The 20,136-nt window shown below is 52.4% G+C and overlaps 2 protein-coding genes and 1 long non-coding RNA gene across 8 annotated transcripts in view; 2 read left to right on the forward strand and 1 right to left on the reverse strand.

Annotated features, from left to right (window-relative positions):
* Positions 1-4,665: 4,665 nt before the first annotated feature.
* C4H11orf86 (chromosome 4 C11orf86 homolog) lies at positions 4,666-6,322 on the reverse strand. 2 transcript variants are annotated; one of them, XM_040286753.2, is made up of 2 exons: positions 5,908-6,322; positions 4,666-5,414 (listed from the first exon to the last, which is right to left on the reverse strand). In XM_040286753.2, exons 1-2 carry the CDS (start codon positions 6,211-6,213, stop codon positions 5,322-5,324), a joined length of 399 nt encoding a protein of 132 aa, XP_040142687.1. In that variant the 5' UTR covers positions 6,214-6,322; the 3' UTR covers positions 4,666-5,321. The 2 variants fall into 2 exon arrangements, with proteins under 2 accessions (XP_040142687.1, XP_005333608.1); XM_005333551.4 differs by having other exon boundaries at positions 4,666-5,417; positions 5,908-6,321.
* A 6,225-nt stretch (positions 6,323-12,547) lies between these two features.
* Positions 12,548-17,519, forward strand: LOC144376968 (uncharacterized). 2 transcript variants are annotated; one of them, XR_013437408.1, is made up of 3 exons: positions 12,548-12,667; positions 12,911-13,066; positions 15,172-17,519. It is a non-coding gene; the product is annotated as an uncharacterized LOC144376968 (long non-coding RNA). The 2 variants fall into 2 exon arrangements; XR_013437407.1 differs by lacking the exon at positions 12,548-12,667 and having other exon boundaries at positions 12,832-13,066.
* An 825-nt stretch (positions 17,520-18,344) lies between these two features.
* The window catches only part of Pc (pyruvate carboxylase), a 114,749-nt gene continuing 112,957 nt past the window's right edge, over positions 18,345-20,136 (forward strand). The window contains exon 1 of one of the 4 annotated variants that reach the window (XM_021731752.3): positions 18,345-18,498. The gene's annotated coding sequence lies outside the window, so the exon portion shown is untranslated. Of the gene's footprint in view, positions 18,499-19,819; positions 19,955-20,136 lie in introns of those variants that run through there. The other 3 variants (XM_040284041.2, XM_005333362.5, XM_040284048.2) reach the window with 3 other exon arrangements.

A 20,136-nucleotide genomic window follows, 5' to 3' on the forward strand; every position in this document is an offset into this window, starting at 1 on the left:
AAACAATTTTCTGAACAATTTACATTATCCTGAAGAGAATTATTAAATATAATGAAAAGGAAAGGTGAAAGTAAACAAACAGATCTGTTAACCTCCTTATTTATTCACATATTAAAATAATCCTCAACAGTTGTTTACACAATTTAAATTAAACCATTTAAATCATGTGAATAATAAAAATATTTGGATCCTTGTTTTCATGAGCGCTCCTCATATATGATCTATGGACATACCGCACATACACACATACAACACAAAACACAAGTGTGAACACAAACATACAACACATAAGACAATAGTAAAGGCCTTGTAGCTTTACACAGGTGAAATCTCCATTGCAATGTTTAAAAACTCCACAGCCAAAAAATAAAACTGATCAGAAAAACATTAACCTAGGTCTGCATGAGCTCAAAAAATAAAATAGAACTTTATGATGTGGGAAAAGGCAATAATAAAATAGATATTGAAAAAAGCATCCTGGTTAATCACTGTCGAAGATGTAAGAATAGCCAAGCTGGAGCTCTGGATATCAGCTGTTATGGATTTGAGTCAAATCATCTTTTTTTTGGTCTGTAGAAATCGCTTTGGTTAGTTTCTCTGGAATCCAAATCGGCTGCTGTTCTCCCTGTGGAAACACACAAAAAGAACCCCGACTCCAGACAATCACTGGGTCAGGACCTTTCCATTGTCCTATTAGAATATCCTTCCAAAGTACCTTAGGCTTATGTACATTTTTTGGATACATATGCCTTTCTGCAGCACTAAGCCCTGATGAATCCAAATTTACATGTCTTCCATGCCCTAACTGCATCTGCAGCAATCTGTGCATTTATAGCAGGATCATATTCAATTTGTTGCCGTTGACCCTCATAAGGTCCTTTTCCTAACAACATATCTATATTTCTTTGAGGGAAACCGGCTGCTGCATTTCGCCTAGCTGTCTCCGTGGAAAATTCCTCATTGGCAACCTTCCATAACAAATATTGTCCTTCATTTAGCACAGATTTACACATGCTAGTCCAATCTGCTAGCGTCATGTCCAAGTTGGTATGGATTCTACCATGCTTACAGTGAAGGGTGCTTGGGGACCATAGATTGTTACAGCTTCCTTTAACTGCTTCACTGTTTTGAAATCTAGAGCATGGTGAATTCGTTGCCCTCCTGCATGCTCAAGTACAGTGCATGGTAATCTTTGAGGTCCTGTCTCAGGATCCCATCTATCAACTACGGGGGTTGAGGGCCACTCAGCTGTCTCTATAGGTGGTTGAGGGCCACTCAGCTGTCTCTATAGGTGGAGTTGTTGGTTGAATTACGCCCTCTGGTGATAGAACGGTGTTAGTAGCAGCCTCCTGTTGTAGCTTCCCCCCAGCCCCCCCCCCCCATAGCTGTTTGTCCTCTAAGCTTTCTTCCTTTAAATTTTTTTCCTCTGTCTGACTAGCTCGAGAGAACTTCTCTTTTGCTTGATCTAACATGTTTTCTACCCTAGTCTGGACCTCTAACAATTTACTTAATACTCTTTCGGTTTGTTTTTTGCTAATTTCTAATCTATTATAAAGATAACGCAACCCAATAAGATAACACAAAACAAAACCGAAACAGAATGAAACAAAAACGGAACAAAAAAATCGTTGTATCAATTTTATCTTCCTCAGGGCCAAACAACTTCAAACCTTGAGCCAACCATTTTTCCCGGTTTGTCTGAGAAAGTTCTAGGGATAGGCAGCTTGAAACAAAAACAAAATAAATCAAAACAAGAACACATTGTTTTTTGAAATGGTCACCCATTCTCTCGCTCTCCCTTAGGGGCGAGCAATTTTACTTACCTCCGAGCTTCAGGCGTTCCCTATATGGGCCGCCAAATGCTGCAGTCTGGCTGGCACAAAATCACGAGCCACTCAGGCAGGAACAAACTTTATTTTCAAAACTCCCACAAATGCCACTCACGCAGCCTTCTCCCGGGACACACTACACCAACAGGAAATCCCTCCTCCGGAATTCCCTCCTACAACACTTCCCCAACCAATGGGAACTCTCTGGAGAGTCCCAGGAGAGCTCCAAAGTAGCAGGGGGAGGCGGACAGCAGGGGTCTAATCTCCAATTGAATGCACCTCTTTACATAATCATTATCATCTCAATGGCTTGATGGTGTCACCTTTCAACCCAAAATGCCATGCATCATTCCTACTTGGCTATGGCTCTCAGCAGCAGCTCTGCCTCTGTCCTGCTGTGAGAGCCTCTGTTTCCTCATCTGTGAAGTAAATGGACTGAATCTGCTGGGCCCCAGGGGCCTCTCCAGCCCGAGTCCGCAGCCCTGGCTCTGGAGATGCAGGATGCCGTGTTTTCTGCCTGCCTCATTGCTGCCCCATTAGCGCAGCCGAGTGGCCCTATTTACCCTCTTGCTCATGGCTTCTCCCCCTCAGAAGCTCTCAGGAACCCGGGGAAGATGTGCAGCTGAGCCAGGCGGTCACGCCAGTTCAAGAGCCAGGGACTCTCCCTGAGTCTCCCACACCATGCTGCCCAGCGAGCATCCACTTCATTCTGCTTCGGAGCAGGGCAGTGGCCATCTGTCCGTCTGTCTGCCCCCCAGCCAGGCTGGGAGCTCCTGGAGGGCAGAGGTCACATGTGAAGAGGGTGCTTGATCAGGAGCGAGCTCCCCAGTCCTGGAAACTCGTGAGCCTTAGTGTGTCAGGTGGGAAGGGCACTTCCTCTCTGTTCAGGACAATTCTAGGCAACATGCCTTCATGGGCTCCTCACAATCACCTTAGGAGCCAACTGCTGCTATTAGCCGCATTTTACAAATGAGGAAACTGAGGCAGAGATAGTAAGTGGCTTGCCCAGGATCACAAACCACCAACTGGTAGAGTCAGGATTCAAACCCTGGCAGTCTGGCTCTATGGCGGTGGCTAACCACTGAACCACACTGTCTGCCTCCACCCACCGCGGCCCTGGGAGGGGGCCTGTTGTAAAGGTCACACCCTGTGGTGGCAGCCAGGCTGTTGGGTTAGCTGCTGTGCACCTCCAACTACCCCCCCCAAGTTGAACTTGTCCCTCTCCAAGTTCATGCCCACCTAGAATCTTGAGTGGGACCTTTTTGGATACAGGGTGTCTGTAAAGGGAATCAAGTTAGGATGAGGTCAGACAGGAAGAGGGTGGACCCTAAATCTAGTAGGACTGGTGTCCTTAAAAGAAGAGGGAAACATGGACATAGACACACTGGGAAAATGCCCTGAGAGGCGGAGTCTGGAACATCAGGGACTGGGGGAAGCCACTAGGAGCTGAAGGGCAGGAAGAATTCTGCCTTCCTGGAACCTTCAGGGAGAGCACAGCCCGACCACGCCTTCATTTGGGACTTGTGGCCTCCGGAACTGTGAGGGAATACAGTTCTGTTGCTTTAATAACAGCTTGTGGTCATTTGTCATAGTGGCCCTAGGACTCTAATATGACCCCAAACTGCAAAGCCAGAAGGGTTTCTTACATCTCGACGCTGAGGGTTGGCTGGGCCCGGCTGACGGTTCGTCTGTTCTCTGGTCAGCGGGAACAACTCAGGCTGCCGTCAGTTGGGATGGGGCTGGGGTCTCACAGGACTGGTGTTGGTGCTGGTTGTGGGGCTGCCTTAGGCCTGCTCCCTGTGGCCCCTGACCTCCACATGGTCTCTCTAGCAGGACAGCCTGGCCTTCTCAACAGGCAGCTGGCTTCCCAAGGAAGGAAGAGCAGGAGGTAGTATCAGGATCAGGAGGTAGGACCTGCAAAACCTATCAAGGCCTAGACTTTGAAGCCCTGGACATTTTCACCACAGTGTGTTGGTTCAGGTAGGTCTCACAGCTCATCCAGATTCAAGGAGAGGGCAAATAGACTGTGCTCTTGATGGGAAATGTGTTTGTCAGCTTTCTGTTACTATCACAAAACACCTGAGATAATAACCTCATAGAGAGAGTGTTTTTTGCCTCACAGTTTTGGAAGTTCTAGTCCGTGATGGATTGGCCCTGTTGCTTTGGTTGTGTGGTGAGGCAGTGCATCATGGTAGGACACAGCAAAACTGTGGCCAGCAAGCAAAGAGAAAGTGAAAGAGAATAGAGTCCCACAGTCCACTTCAGGGGCACAACCTCAATGACCAGAATGCTCCATTCTGGCCTGCTCCTCCTCCAGGCACTGACAGGGCTGCTCAGAGCTGTGGACTCAGCTGCCTCCTGGAGTCTTGGGGTTTCCCGGAGGCACCCCCAGTGCTTCTGAGGAAGGGGCCAAGCAGGGGCGCCTGGAGTTTACTACAGCTGTGCTCAGTGGCTCCACAGTCTGGCTTCAGAGCCAGGCTGCCTCTGGCTGTCTGGAACGACACTTTCCTAGAGCCTCTCTTCTTCCTGAATGACCTGCCAGGGTTCTGGGCTCTGAGGAGCCCACTTCTCTGGGGGCCCTCATCAACCCCTAAACGGGCCCCGGGCCAGGATGCCTGGTTGCCCCCTGACCTTTGACTTTAGACCTGCTCAGTCCTGGAGAGCCCCAGGGACCCCGCCAGGAATGCAGTCTCAAAGAACTCGGGCTCTTGGAATCAGAGTGTCCCCTCTGTGTGGTCCTGGCAGAGCTCCTCACCTCTCTGAGCCTCTGAGAGCCGTGCCCGGGCTCTGGGCCCAGCCTGCTTCACGGGGCTGGGAGAGGCTCTGAGGCCAAACCTTCACTTCAGCTCAGCGTCTTTATTACAACCCCAAATTTGGGCCCCGGGTGGGGGTGCAGTGTGGGGCTAGGTACCCCCAAACAATGAATCCCCCTGCCTCAGTTTCCCTCTGTCTCATGGGAAGGAAGGCCTCCCTGCTTCCTTCATCAGGATACCGTGAGGCCAGAATGTGGCCACACGTGGTCACAGGCCTCTCTGTCACAGAGTGCCCAACAATGAGGATCCTCCAGACACGGTCCTTGCGCTCCAGGGCTGACATCTGTGAGGGACACCTGTGCCCTGGCCCAGCACCACTGACCGGAAGGGCAGGTGGAGCTGTCCTTGACACTGGGTGGGGTCCAAGAGCCTCTCAGCCACGGGTCTGGCTTCACCCAGCTCTGTCCTGAAGTGGGCACAGGTCTTGTGTGGGGCTGGGGCGCCACGCCCCCAACTCCCAGCAAGTTCCCCAACCTTCACCGCTTCCTCGTCCAAGGGCAGAGCAGAGCCTTCTCCTCAGCCCCACCGGGTCTCTGCTGGGGTTGGGGTGGGAGGGACAGAGCCAAGGTGGACAGCAACACGGAGGCTCCCAAGAGCTGGTGACAGAGGCCGACCATCCAGAGCCATGAAGAGGCAGGTCCCGTGGGGCGCAGCAAGGTCCACCCTATTTCCAGCACCTCTAGCTGCTGTCCAGTGGGAGCTTCGGGGAGGCCGGCCGACTCAAGGTCACGTTGGGGATGCTGGTGACAAAGCTGTCCCACTTCCTCCTCACCTGCTGGAACACCAAGGTAGGGGAGATGAGCGGCCAGGGCCCACGGCCAAGCTGGGGGCTTCTGGTGCTGTTCCAGCCACAGCCGCGAGGTGGCGGTAGACCCCAGAGAGAGAAGCGCCGCCGCCGGCGACCCTTCCGCAGCAGGAGGAGGCGGCCCCCGCCCCAGGGTCCAGTTCTCTCCTTCTTCAAGGGGCAGGAGGCGGCCGATCTCCTGCTCCACTCACCCACCCACGACAATGTCGCGCTGATCGTCTTAAAACAGCTCTGACCATGACCCCACCCCGCCCCATCCTAAAACTTTCAGCCACTGCCCAGTGCCCAGGGGACTAAGCCTCCAGGACCCTCTGCACCGCCATCCCCCGGGAGCTCGCTCCCGCCTCCCTCCTGGGCAGCTGTGCGTCTTCCCGCTCCGCTGCCGGCTGTGCGCCCACCTGGGAGCCTGGGCCGCCCCCGCTGCCCGCTCCATGACCGGTCCTTCAGCCCTGGCCCGTACCTGGTGGCATCGCCTCAGCCACCACCGGCAGCCTCTTGGCGGGGTTTGGATCAGCTGCTCCGTGAGCTGCTCCGAGAGCTGCTCCGTGTCCTCCCCGCTCCCCGCAGGTTGGCTCTTCTGAGCAGGGACTTTCTGCACGTCTGTCCCTCCGTCAAGGCCTTGGGACGTGGATTTCTCCCGCCCTGGTCCGAGGCTCACTGCCCGGCGGAGCTGGCCCTTGAGGGGTCTTCCCCAGGGCTCCTGGAGCTTCCCGTAGGAGTGCCGCCGGGGTCCTCGCAAGGACTGGCTGCGCAGCCCTGTTCCCATGGTTCTGGACACTTCGGCCTCTCGGCAAGCCACTGGCCCTCTAGGATGGCCTGGTGCCTCCACCCATCTGACCGGAGCTCACCTGGGGGCAAAGGTTGTTGCTGCTGAGGTGGCTGTCATAAACCAAAGGGCAGGCCACAGGGGCCGAGCATCCCTGAGTCACACTGCCCACCACCTCCTCATCTTCTGGAACAAGAAGTGTAAACCCGAGGCCCCGATCTTCCCGCCTGTTTCTCCTCCTAGGACCTCCAGGCAACCCTCCCTGACCACCCATCCTGGAAAAGCTTGGCCTCCTCCAAGCGGGGCTCTGGCTGTCCAGGTCCCTGCATCTCAGAGACACTGATTCTAGATGACTCAAGAGCAAAGCAGAGACAGGCTTTTATGAGTCAAGGCAGCTCCAACCTAGAAGAGCCATATTCATAGAGATACAAAGTAGAATGGCAGCTGCCGCCAACCAGAGGCAGAGGGAATGGAGAGTTCATGGTTTAGTGGTTATACATTTTCAGTTTTAGGAGATGAGAAGGGCCCTGGAGGTTGATTGCACAACATTGTGGATGAATGCAATACTACTGAGCCATCCACTTCAAATAAGGCCGGCCGAGATGGAGCTGGGCGTGAAGGCGCACGCCTGTAATCTCAGCAACTCGGGAGGCTGAGGCAGGAGGATCACAAGTTTGAGGCCAGCCTCAGCAATTTAGGAAGACCCTTACAAAGAATGAAAAGGTCTGGAGATGTGGCTCAGTAGTAAAGCAACCCTAAGCTCAATCACCAGAACTGAAAAAAAAATAAGGAATAAAAAGGCTAAGATGGTAAATCTTTTAACACGGGTATTTTACCACATTAGGAAAAAAAAAAAAAAGTTAAAGAATAAGAGAAAGCGAAACAGCTCTAGGCCAGGCATCAGGAGGCCTGGTTTTCTTCCAAGCCTAACTCTGCCCCAATATTCCAGCACAGTGTAGAGGTTAAGAGCTGGGCTGCCAGGACCGAGGACCAAGTGCCTATGGGTAAGCTGCAGCTTCAGCGCTTAAAGCTCTGTGACCCATTAGCCCTCACTTCAGTAACAGAGCTACTCAGGCAATTGTTCTGTGGCTTAAATGTGTCCCACAGGGTCTGGTACACAGCAAGTGCTCAATAAAAATGAGTTGGCGGTATTGATCATTGTCTCCCCTCTGTAAAATGGGTTCTTTGAAAAACTGAGACAAAATCATGAATGTGGACATCTCTGCAAGTGAGACTACCAGTAGCAGCTCTTTCTCATGAGACAGGGGAAAGACAGAGTGGTCCCAAGTTAGGCCAGCAGTTTCCTGAGAATTATAGAATTTGAGGGCTGGAGGGACCTCCCACTTCGGGCCATGCTCCTTTTAGTTTTGTCCACTATGTTTTGAGCATTTTGAGCATTTACACTGGTTCAGGAGCTCCATGGATTTCATTTAAACACCATGCTAGCCCTATGAGGTGGGCATTATTATCCTTTGCTGTTGTTAGTTTGAGACAGGGTCTTCCTTAAACTCCTACACCCAAGTGATCCTCCTGCCTCGGTCTCCCCAGTAGCTGGAACTACAGGAGTATGGCAGCATGCTTAGCTTATCATCCCATTTTACAGACCAGGAAATTGCGGCTCACAGAGATCAAGCACTGTCCAGAGAGCACGCCCAGTACATGGTAGAGCTGGACTCCCAGTGGATCAGCCTGGCTTTAAAGCACAAGCTTCTACGGTCTGTCCCTACCCTGGCCCTGCCATGCCCCTGGGTCAGCAGCAGAGGCAGAACCAGAAGCCAGGCCCCTGCCTCCTCCATGCTTAGGCTGCTGCAAGAGCTGCCCGCCGTGGGTCAGGGAAGTGCTGGCTGTGACCCATGGCTCTGCTCTACAGTTTCCCCCCAGGGCCTGGCCTGGCCTTCTTTCCTCCCTCTGAGTTTCTGGGCCATCCTTGGGAAAAGCCTGTCTTAATGTCTGACAGACTCAGCTCTGAGGAGCTAAGACAAGGAACTTATAAAGAGAATGGACCCTGTGCCCCAGTCTGTCCCAAATGCTGATTCTGACAGGATGCCAGGCATCTTTATCCAGCCCCGCCCACACTCCTAGTGTTGAACCCACAGGCCACCCTGACCCTGGTCCCAAGGCAACAAAGCCATCACAGAATCTCTGTGGCCCTGGCCTCTTAAAATAATCTCCCCCATCCACTGAGGACAAGGAGAAAATAGGTATTCCTGTCCTTCTCTTCCCATCCTCTGGCCTTCTTCACTTGGCCAGCTCTCGCTCACCTTTCTTTCTTTCTTTTTTTTTTTAGAGAGAGAATTTTTTTTTTAATATTTATTTTTTAGTTTTTTTCCGGCAGACACAACATCTTTGTTGATAGGTGGTGCTGAGGATCGAACCCTGGCCGCACGCATGCCAGGCGAGCGCTCTACTGCTTGAGCCACATCCCAGCCCTCTCCCTCACCTTTCAACACCTGGTTCTGTGAGTGACACCTGCCAGAAGGCTTTGCTGACCCCTCTGGGCTGTGTCAGGTGGGTGGTCCCCTCTGCAACCCACCAGAGCCCAATCACACCCAGGCCTTGTCCCACCGGACTGGGGACTGGGCATCCTTCAAAGGTAAAATCTTTTCCCTCTCTGTGGCCTTGTACCTAACACAGTGAATACTTGGTGTTAAACATCAGAATTGATCAATTGTCCATGGCTGTGTGACAAACGACTCCTGGGGCAAAGAGGGCAGCCCAAGGGACCAAAATGTATTGCTTCCTTCTCCTCTTCCTTTGGTTTTATTTATTTATTTTTATGTGGTGCTGGGATCGAACCCAGGGCCTCACATGTGGTAGGCAAGCGCTCTACGCTGAGCCACAACCCCAGCCCTTCCTTTGGTTTTAAGCACTATGTTCTGAGTATTTTTGCTGGTTCTGGAGCTAATCCCTCCATGGATTTAATTTAAACCTGATACCTTAAATGACATTTAGAGGCTTACAACACACTGAGTGGCTTCAGGCAGGACACATTATGTCACAGTTTCTGTGGGTCAGGAACTGGCCGTGGCTCAGTGGGACTATTCTCAAGGGTCCACAGGATGGATGACCTTCTGGGCTCACTCCTGCCATGACACAGAATTCTATCCTCACAGGTCATCGTTGGCTGTTGGCTGCCTACCCCTGGGCCTCCAAAACCAGCTCACAATGTGACAGCTGGCTTCAATCAGAGCAAGCAAGGGACAGCCAGAGATGGGGAGCAAGACTGGAGCCAGAGTCTCCCCGGGCTTAATCTCAGAGGGGACATCCATCACTTCTGTTCCTCAGGAGCAAGTCATCATGGCTTCGGGGGAGGGGGGTCACACAAGGATGTGAACACCAGCAGGCTGGGTGGCCGGGCCCTTGGAGAGCATGCCTAGCCCGCAGAACAAGGATTCATTCCCAGCCCATGACGTGCCTTGCCCTGTCAGGAACTAGCTACAGGCCTGGGCAAGTGGCTTACCTTCATGTCCCTACAATTTCTCAGCTGTCAAATGGGGCTTAGATGGCACCCACGGAAAGGCGGCGTTGTTTTACACCCATTAAGAAAGAATACCTGTCGCCCACCCATGGGAACACGCAGCCCTACTTCAGAGTTAAATGTGGAGAGAAGTGTGACATTAATGACACGTGCTGGTATCGACTTCCTGAATGATGGATGCCATTTAAGGTTGTGGTGATGGGAGAAGGCTGCGGACAGGAGCAGGCTCCCCAGACAGTTCTCAAAAAGCAGCCAGTGCTGTTAATCTGTGTGTCTGCACGCTGTGCGCAAGACCTTGGGTGAGGCCCAAGAGTGAGGTGGGTAGGATCTCTGCCCTGGAAAAGGAGGGATTCTTAGACATACAAGGAAGTGCCTCGGGAGATGCCAAGTGCAGGAGGATGCATCCTTGAGGAGAATCTGAAAAACCAGCCTCTACCTCAGAGCAAAGCCTTCCCAAGGAAGGGGGCGTGACCCTTGTCCTTGGAAAGACCCACAGAGCACTCCTAGGCACATATCCACCTGCTGAGTTCTTTATCTGCAAATAACAGGAGAGATCTCCTGCGCCAGGTGTCCCTGACTCAATCAGGCTAGGTGGGGACCAATAGCAACCCCCTGGCAGCCACCAATCAGCATGGGTCAGGGAAAATACCTGGGATGCCAGATGACCCTCCCAGTAGTTTATGGTGGTTGATAACATGTTGGGAAACCAAGTATTTCAGCAAGTACTCCCCTCGTGGCTTAAACCAATCAGTTCAAAGGAATCCCCCTCTTGTACTAACCAATCACCCCTACCCAACTTGTTCCCGCCAATGAATGTGCTAATCATGTTTTAGAGTTGTTGTTTGATTTCCCCGCAGTGTGTGATGATTTGCGAAGAGATGCTGTTACCGCTGTTGACTGGTGACGAGTTCTTGCTTCCCCGATGCTGAAGAATAACACCAAAGAAGCACGCCAAGGCAAGGTCAGAGTGGAAATCAGAAGTTTACTAAAGGACAGCAGAAAAGACTTCTCCTGGAGAAAGAAGGGGACCCAAGAGGTGGAATCCGTGGAAGTGCGGTTATTTCCCCTTTTTATAGTTTGGGTGATGGAATGTAGGTTGGAAGGCCCGAGGGGTGGGACACTTCTTTGAGGTGGACTTTGGCCTTGGGCTTTTTCAGGACTTCATTAACATTCCATGAGTTGTTCTGCGTTTCCTGGAATCATTCTCAGCATGGCCTCCATTTTAGATTTCACTCGGTATTAGACCAGATTTACCTAACTACACTACCTAACTTTAAATCTGGCTTCAATGCTATGATGTATGTGAAGACCCTGCCTTCCCCAAAGAGTGTATAAAACTGCTGCAAACCCTGGGCTCCGGGGCCTCTCAGTGTCACCAGTTGCTGTGTGCCTGCGGAGGACAGACCTAGCTCATAATAAACACCTCTTTGTCTCTGGTGGTCTCTAGTGGTCTTTTGGGGGTCCTGAATTGAATTCGAGCATAACAAATCCGGGTGGGCTTCTTCAAGGAGGTGGTGGGGGGTGGGGTTCAGCCTCACAGGCACGAAGGAGGTGGAGGTGAGAGTGGAGCAGATGGCCAGAGCCTGGGGACATGCCAGGTTCGCCCTGGGGAAGTGGGACAGGAAGCTCATCTCTAGGCCTTTGAGAATCTGACCTGGGAATCTGATAGGCCTTGGGGGCAGCAGGAAAGCAGCATGCCCTCTACTCAGAAGCCTTACTCCATTGTTCAGATGAAGTAACAGAGGCACAGTTGGATGGACCTGGGGTGCAGCCCTATTGAGTCTGGCCAGCACGGGGAGTCCTCAGCAAATGAACTGTGCTCCACCCTCTGGGGGTGAAGTCTGGGTATTCACAGAACTATGTGTTTGTAAAGATGGCGCCCAGACTGCTTCTCTTCTGGGAGCTCAGGTCCAAGAAGCACTGAATGGCGCGCGAACTGTCACCTCCAATCCCTATGAATGGCACGAACTTTGAATGGCGCACCTCCAATCCCTGAAGTGGCGCGAACTCTCAGCCAATGAAGAAGTAACAGCCCACTCGCCCTGCTCCTCCTCATCCTGTGTTAAGCCCATAAATATCAATACCCTGTTCACTCTCTTACCCTTACTCTCTCCCCTCCCCTCTCCTCCCCTCCCCTCCCCTCCCCTCTCTCCCCTCCCCTCCCCTCCCCTCCCCTCTCCTCTCTCCCCCCTCCCCTCTCCTCTCTCCCCCTCCCCTCTCCTCCCCTCTCTCCCCTCCCCTCCCCTCCCCTCCCTTCCCCTCCCCTCCCCTCCCCTCCCCTCTCCTCTCTCCCCCCTCCCCTCTCCTCTCTCCCCCTCCCCTCTCCTCCCCTCTCTCCCCTCCCCTCCCCTCCCCTCCCCTCTCCTCTCTCCCCCCTCCCCTCTCCTCTCTCCCCCCTCCCCTCTCCTCCCCTCCCCTCCCCTCTCTCTCCCCCCTTCCCTCTCTCTCTCTCCCCTTCCCTCTCTCTCTCTCCCCTTCCCTCTCTCTCTCTCCCCTTCCCTCTCTCTCCCTCTCCTCTCTCTATCCCCCTCTCACTCTCTCCTTCCCCCTCACTCTCCCCCTCTCCCCTCCTCTCTCCTCCCTTCTCTTCTGTGACTGGCTGCTGCGGTCCTGCTAATAAAGGTAAAGGGTTGTTTTGGCTTGTTGAGTTTACGGAGCTTTTCCATCGCCCTTTACACTATGAGCCCAATGGTTAATGCCACTAGATTTTCTCCTTGAAAATATGACCAGTGCTTGCAGACATACATGTTTAACTTAAAATTGTTTGAGTATGTTCAATAATGAATCTCTGCTCTTTGCCTGAGCGACTCCTAATATGCTGTAATTTGGTGCCCTCTTTCTTTTAGTTCAGAACAATGGTACCAAACGTGTCCAGTTTTTCCGTCTTCATGTCTCCACAGGAAGCTGGAATACCAGGCTGTTAATTTCAATGCCAGAACCTGGCCACCTTATCACTTGGAGAAATCAAAGTGAATGGTAAATAACACTATTACTTAAACACTGTTATAAAAGCTCCCAGGTGCTGGGCACTTGTCCGTGCCAGGCACTGCACCGAGGGCCTCCTGAATGTGGCTGTGTTTAATTGCGACAGCATTCCAAAGAATTAGGGAAGGATTATTTTGAGTGGCAGAGAACCTGAGCTCAATAGGTGCAGCGAGGCAGAGCCAGTAACTCAGGTGCTCTTGAACTTTTCCAAATAGCTTGATTCCTCATCTGTAGGATGGAGCTGGGCAGGTCTCCTGGGAGCCCCAGACTTGCCTTGCTGAGAAGCACCAACCACCAGGCCCCACGGCAAGTCCACCGCAAAGTCTGGTCTGAGCAGGGCCCGGAGAAGCTGGCTGTACAATCAGGTTCCAGTGTTCCCGCTGTGTACCGGTGAGGAGGCCTTGCTTCCCTGAGGCAGAAGTGTAACACCACTCGGAGGCAAGGGTAGAGTGAAAAGTTGACTTTATTAAAAGACAGCAAAAGACTTCTCCCTGGAGGAAGAAGGGGACCCAAGAGATGGAATCCATGGAAGGGCGAGGTCTTCCCTCTTTTATAGCTAAGGTCTACTTTCAGCTTTCCCGATTCCTGTCCTTTGTTCTGTTATCTTGCAGTGATGGAATGCAGGTGGGAAGGCCCAAAGGGTGGGGGACAGGTGGACCAAAGGAGTAATCTGGGCTGGGATTGCTTTTGGATTAGCTTCATTCACATTTCCTAGGGATGGGCTCTGTCTTCATCTTACTCGATATGAGACCCCATTTACCTGACTATGCTAACCACCTATCTGTAAATCTGGCTTCACCAGGTACTATCTTCACAGAGATCTCAGAAACAAAACTCTTTCTTTGATTCCACAGTTTCTGCTTTCTCTTTTCCTGGGTGGTCTAAGGTGGCGAGTGGAGCAGAAAATGTGGTGCTTGGGGGTCCCTGACTGGGGCCCTGGCTGTGCAACCAGGAGAGAGGCCTCAACACCCCTCCCTACTTTAGAGGATTGCTGGGAGAATCCAAAGAGTTACCACTCAGACTGTAAGGAGGTTCGTCCCCTTCCTCTGTCCCATCCTAGGGACCAGTGACTTTGAATGGACCTGGCACCCGGGTAAGGGGCTGGACCCATGGTGGGGAGTCTCCCACGGGCTTTGAGGACTTTGAGGATTTGGGCAAGTGGGCAAAGTAGGAGAGATGGCAGAAATGACAATGTTAACTGCAGCTGAGAGTCTGGGCAGGGGCAAGTGACAGGAACTGTTTTGGCTGGCATTGCCCCAATAAAACTTGGGAGGAGGTTTGGGAGGAGCTAACCCATTCCTTTGCTTCTTGGGGCTGGCACGTTCAGAGGGGTGGAAACAGAAGAGCGATCTCAGAACTGGCAGAGACTTCGGCAGCCCAAGAGCACAGGGGAGATGAAGGCTATGCTCCACCTCGGCCGGCGATGGTCTGAGTATCTTGTGGGGATCCCTTGATAGGCTCTGTGGTCTAGTGGGACTGTCCAGACTGAAAGGACAGGTCCCTAGGGGTGGGAGGCAACAAAGTTAAAGGAACAGAGACCACAGGGACAAAGTGTGGGGGGTTAGGCTCAGTACCCCAAAACTGCACCTGGGCAAGGGCACAGGACCGCCTTTCATCGCTGTGCAGTTCCCACACTGCCCATGTGCTCCATGCTGATGGGTGAATGGGGACCTGACCCAATCCATGCTTTGCCTGCCTGGTCATGTGCTGGTAGGCACGACTGTTTCCGGGAGAAGCCTTATCACCAAAGTGCCACCTTTTCCTTATCGTCAACCAGGCACCCCATGGTTTAGTGTAGCTGTGCATGGGAACCAGGCTAGGAGCCCCAGTGGAGCAGCCTGGTCCCCCCAAGGACCTGAGGCAGGAAAACTTACGAAAAATAAATAAATAAAAAGCAGATCAAACTACCCTTGGGCTGCCTCTGCCCTGCCACCTGGAGGCTTCTGTGCTGCAGAATAGAAGACACAGTTCCAGCCTGTGCAGGGTGTTTGTCCATCCCAGGGGAAGCAGTGGGTCTTCCTGAGGGCCTGGTGGCCTTGCCCTGTCTTTTCACTGAGGGTTAACCCAGCAGCCAGGCCCTCTAAGGCTCCAGCCGCCAGAAATTGGACAGCCCTCATTCATCATCTGAGGAGGGAACATCCCCCTCATCTGGGTTGTCCTGGTCAGAGTGAAGCCCAGCTCCTGGGCTGGAAATGGAAACTCAGAGGGTGGTCTGCACTGGGGGGGCTCATGGTATCTGCTATGTTTTGAGAGGTCCATGGCTTTGTCTGGGTGCTCCCTTTCCACCTGGATGCTTCCAGTTTCTTTGTTCCTAACTGTTCCTGGCCTCCCCCACTGTGCTTCCTGAATTTGCTGGGGAGCTGTCCTCCCAGGGCCCAGCAGTATGCTGTGCACCATGCCCCTCCCCCACCTCATCTTCCTGTCTTAGTTTGGGCCTGTTCTCAGCATGCGGCGTTTATCAATATCTTCACCTGATAAAACTCTCTCTTTTTCAGGACTTGGCCCAGTGATCACCTCCTCCAGGAAGCCCTCTAAGGCCCCTTTTTAGGGTCAGGGCCCCCTCCTTGGAGTTCCATAACCCCCCTGGCCATCATCTCCAGCACAGAGCCACACGGCTTTGAAGTCAGCATTTCAGGCTCTGTTCCTGCTGGTCCGGGAGCAGGGTGGGGCTGGGGAAACTGCTCATTATTCTGGACATCTTTCCTGAGAAAGCTGTGGAGTGAATGAATCTTCTTTCCCTCCTTTCTGGCCCAGGGACACTCCCTCCTCCCAATTTGCCCCTTGGCAAACACACTCCCACCCCACCTGGCCTGTTCCAGGTCGTTGTCTCTTTAACTTTCCCTCCAGGCTAAAGGTGGTGTCCTCTGGACTCCTCAACCTCCTGCTGGACTCTTGGGCCTCTGGGGCTTGGTCTCTGGGGCAGTCCCCTTTACTCCAGTCCTTTTAACTGTGGGCTGATGTCTCCCCTGCTTTCATTACCCACTATTTATTAAGCACCTATTCTGTGCTAAACTCAACTGTTGGAGAGGTAATGTTCAAATATGAGGAGGGGAACAGAAGACCCACCAACCAATCAACCAAGAACCTTCCAGAAAGTGGAAGACACTAAGAAGCAGAAGGCAGAGCTGCACTTCCAGCCTCACAGGAGCCTCTGAGCTGCTGGATGTCACACTTCTTTCCTGAGAGATCCTGCTGCCTGTGCCTGAGCACCACAGCTGAACTCCTGGCCAGCCCTCCTCTGCCACCCCCTCTTGGGAATTTAGCCAAGTCCCCAAGCTTCCCAGATCTCCAGAATTAGTGGGGGTTAAAAAAATCAATAAAAGATTCCTGGGCCCCACCCCAGCTCCAAGGGTGTGGGTCCAGGAATCTGTTTGTTTAAAAAAAACAACAGGGAGATTCTTATCATTGGGAAGTCTGGCTAATACTTCTCTAGGCCTCTCTGCGGGTCTCCACACTGATTCACTTCAGAACCATTTGGAAAGTTCCTAAAACTAGCAATGCAAAGGGGGGGGGGGTGTCTCATTTCCCAACGTTGGGTCTCAGTGACCTAGGTGACTCTGTTAGTCCCTCTAAGGCATCTGGTTAATTTGAATAAGACCATGGGGGTGGGGCTCAGGAATCTGCCTCTCCAGTCAGCACTCTGTAACAAAGAGATTCTGCCAGTAGAGATCTGAAGCTCACCCTGAGAAATGCTCCAGCCATGGCAGACTCCTCACCCAGGCTGTTGGCTAGAAAGTTTTCTTGGCTTGGAATGGAATACTTTCCCAACCCTGTCCTCTTGGGGAAGGAGAAAGCTTGGATGGCAAGGTGTCTTGTTTCTCAATCTAACTTGATAATGTATATGCTGTGGCTAACTGTTTAGAACCTATACTGCTTTATTCACAGCAATCTATCTGGTTCCACTCAATTAGGTCCTTTGTTCAGATCTGCCTCAGTTGGTGTTGATGTAGGAGTCACCTGAATCTGGGTGGAGGAAGCCACCTGTTTTATGGTTCCAGATCCATTCACAGACCCTGTTGATTGGCCAGCCCTAGAACAAGGTCATGCCTTTTCTGAAAGACACAGGGATTCAAGTCTTACATCTGTGCAGAAGGGTAGATAAAATAGACAGGAAGTAATGAGGTCACAAGGTAGGCATGTGCTAGAAGTGTAACACACAAGGAAGGACAGACTCAAGTGTATGAAGTCCAGCCCCTTTTATGTGGAAATCCAGTCCAGAGAGGGATGGGACCTCACAAGGTTACAAGGCTTTAACTCTTTTCCTGTATTTTTTTTTTTTTTTTTTTTTCTAAAGAGAGAGTGAGAGAGAGAGGGGGACAGAGAGAGAGAGAGAATTTTAACATTTATTTATTTTTTCTTAGTTCTTGGCGGACACAACATCTTTGTTGGTATGTGGTGCTGCTGAGGATCGAACCCGGGCCGCACGCATGCTAGGCGAGCGCGCTACCGCTTGAGCCACATCCCCAGCCCCTCTTTTCCTGTATTTAAAAAAAAAAAGTTATGTCTAGTCTTTGGGCTTGGACATGCGATAGAACGTGAGCTCCACTAAATGATGGGCCTCGGTTTTGCTCACCAATCCCCCCGCATAGCACCAGGCACATAGTAAGTAGGTGCTTAAGAGATGCGTATTGATTGAATGAAAGCGTGAATTTGGAAGATTGGATTTTAAATTCTTATTCTGCTTCTAAAATAGCTGTGGTGGATCCACCCAGGGTTGGAGTCCTGCGGAACAGGTGGAAGGAAGGACAAGGAAGTTGGAGTGATAAACTTTTTACGCAATGAAGTTCGAGAAGAGAAGGGGATCTTAATCCCTCTCCGTGCTCAATAAACAATTTCTGGTCAACGGTGTTTACTTAGAGTCCTTGATCCTCTAGTCTGGAAGCAGGTTATTTTTTCTCCTTCCCTAATTACATCTGATGTACTGTATATTTTATGTTTATTTGTCTAGTTTCCCCTCACCGGAAGGCAGGAATTTTGGGTTGTTTGGGTCACTTCCCTACCCTCTGGTTGGCACAGAGCCCAATTAAGCAGCTTTCCTTTCATATCTCAACCAAGCTTTATAAACCCCTAGGTCCTGAGCGACCCCGCTTTGCAAATTAGGAAAACTGAAGCTGAGAGAGGTGAAGTGGAAATGTCCAAGGTCACACAGAGACTGACTTCTAACCCCCACGACCACCCACACAGACGCCACAGGACGCAGTCACGTAAACCCTGGAGGCACCAGCATCTTCTCCTTCCTCCTACCCTCCGCTAACGCTCTGAGACCTCTTCTCCGACCGCTAATGCGTATCTGCGTCGGGCCGGGGTGCCTGAAGCGGGGCGCATCTGTTATGCTTGCGGTTTGGGGAGACACGTGCTACCCGGGTGAATGAATTGCACGTCCCCACCCCCGGCGATAGCCAATCACGACGTGCCGGAGCCCCGCCACTTCCGCCTATTGCGGGCGGGGGCGGGGCCGAGCTGCCCACGTGAGGTTCCGGAGACAAGAGAGTAGGCGGTGGTGCGCCTGGGGCGGGCTCTCCTGGCTTTGCCACCAATCCAGGGACCCTCCGGAGACGCGAGGGGCGGGGCTGACGTGGCGCGCCAAGGCTTAAACGTGCCGGTAGGTGGGCGTAGGGAGGAGTCCTAAGCGGAGGAGTGGTGAGTGACGGAGAATATTACCCAATTCTAGGAGGGGTTGGGCTGCCTGGACCAATAGGAAGTCCGTGAGGCGGGGCCTGGGGCTGCAGCAAGTTCGGTTGCACGGAGACCGCAGCTGTTCCCTGTCAGCGCAGGCAGCGGCCGTAGAGGCGGCGGCGACGACTTGCAGCGCCTGGGAGGAGGTGAGTGTCCGCGGCGTTCTGCACCTTCCTCTTCCTGCAGCAGGTCGGAGCTGGTGGGCGTGCGCCGGCGCCAGGGACGCTTATGTAAGGGTCGCGCGCGCAAAGGAGGCGCGGGCTTTGCGAGTGACGGATGGAGGGGACGACTGCGGGCGGCGTGCAGCGCGACGCGACACGACACGACACGACGTGCGCCGTCTCTCCTCCTCCAGCCGGGACCGGGCCGGCGCGGACCCGCCCCCTCCCTTATCCACACCCGGACCCCGCCGCGAGGCGTCTAGGGCTAGATGCCGCGTGAGCATCCCTCCCGGGCGGGCGCCACCTCATCCCGCCCCTCTGGCTGCCACAGGCATCCTTAGTCCTGCTCTCAGGCCCATTTTGCAGATGGAGAAACTGACGCACTGGGCCCTAAAATGCCTCGCGCCAGGTCCCTGAGGGTTCAAACCAAGCCCAAGCTGACCCCATCTCACTGACTGTATGGAAGCTGTGGCAATGTAAGGCTGGCATTTTCCTTGTTCCAAGTGGTTGCACTCCGCCTCCTGTAGGATGCACTTGGTTCAGATGTAGAAGTGAACTTGAGGTGCTTAGACACAATGATTCAAGACCCTTCAGTTAGGAGGTGCGGCTGGGTTCAGCCCCATTATTCTACAGCTTTTAGTGGATTACAGAGTGCGTTTGGAAAGTGCCCTCCTGCGACCGACTGGAAGCCTGAACCTTGAGGCCCTGCCCCGCTGGTTCCTCCCAGGGTGACTTGCCCTGTATACTTTCAGCCAGTTGTTTTACCTTTGGAGAGCTCTTTCCTCATCTCACAGATGATGGAACTAGGCCAAGTCCCAAGGTCCCTGGCAGCTTTGAAATTCTTAAAAATCCGATTGCCTTTTTATTTTGTGAAAGGAGGAGCCCAGGGCTTATTATCCTCATTCTGCAGCTGAGAAAACTGAGGCTCTGATAAGTGCCAACACTTGCTAGATCGCAACTAGAGCCCTCAGACTCTGCCATGGGCCTTCCCCATGCTCCCTTACCCACTACCACCAGCAGCCCTGGCTGGCCTCCCGCCTGTCAATCTTTCCTTGTATGTGATGCAAATAATTATGTAGGGGGTGGATGTGCTCAGCCTTCCTATTTACTTGCAGCAGACAGCTTTCTGTTTTTCTTTTTATCTTAATGCTTCAACTTTTAAACTCATCACGTGCAGAGCCCTAGGCTAGGTGCTGAGAGGTTACGTAGGTGATGAGGTTAATCCTTGTTTTAGAACTGCTGACAAACTGGTTGGAGGAGAGAAAAATTAAACCCAAGTAGAAGTCAGCATGCTACAGATGTTTGTAGAGAGCAGGTGAGAGCAAGGTATGGCCCAGAAGAGGAAGTGTGGTAGAGGCCTGCAAACCAGGGCAGACCTCATGCTAAAGCAGGAGAGAAGGGGACTGGCCCCTGGGCTAAAAGGGCAGCCTTTGTGGGAGAGGTGAGTGGTAAACCTACTTTTGATGCCGCTGGCAGTGTAGCAGCAGTGATTCCGTGTCACAGCTGTCTTGTCTTCTTTGTATCCTCAGTCTCTAACACAGGGCTGGGAACAACAGGGGTGCTTAGTAAAAGTTTTGGATAAATTAGTAGAAAATGTCTTAAGCTGATCATGAGTGAGGAGAG

The sequence above is a fragment of the Ictidomys tridecemlineatus genome, chromosome 4 (genome assembly GCF_052094955.1).
Source record: "Ictidomys tridecemlineatus isolate mIctTri1 chromosome 4, mIctTri1.hap1, whole genome shotgun sequence".
Lineage (NCBI taxonomy): Eukaryota > Metazoa > Chordata > Mammalia > Rodentia > Sciuridae > Ictidomys > Ictidomys tridecemlineatus.

Bases quoted from the DNA above. Each gene is read 5' to 3' on its own strand.
- C4H11orf86 (XM_005333551.4), bottom strand. From the start codon at position 6,213: ATGGGAACAGGGCTGCGCAGCCAGTCCTTGCGAGGACCCCGGCGGCAC. The intron at 5,418-5,907 runs GTACGGGCCAGG...TTGGTGTTCCAG, and splicing joins GGCTGAGGCGATGCCACCAG to CAGGTGAGGAGGAAGTGGGA.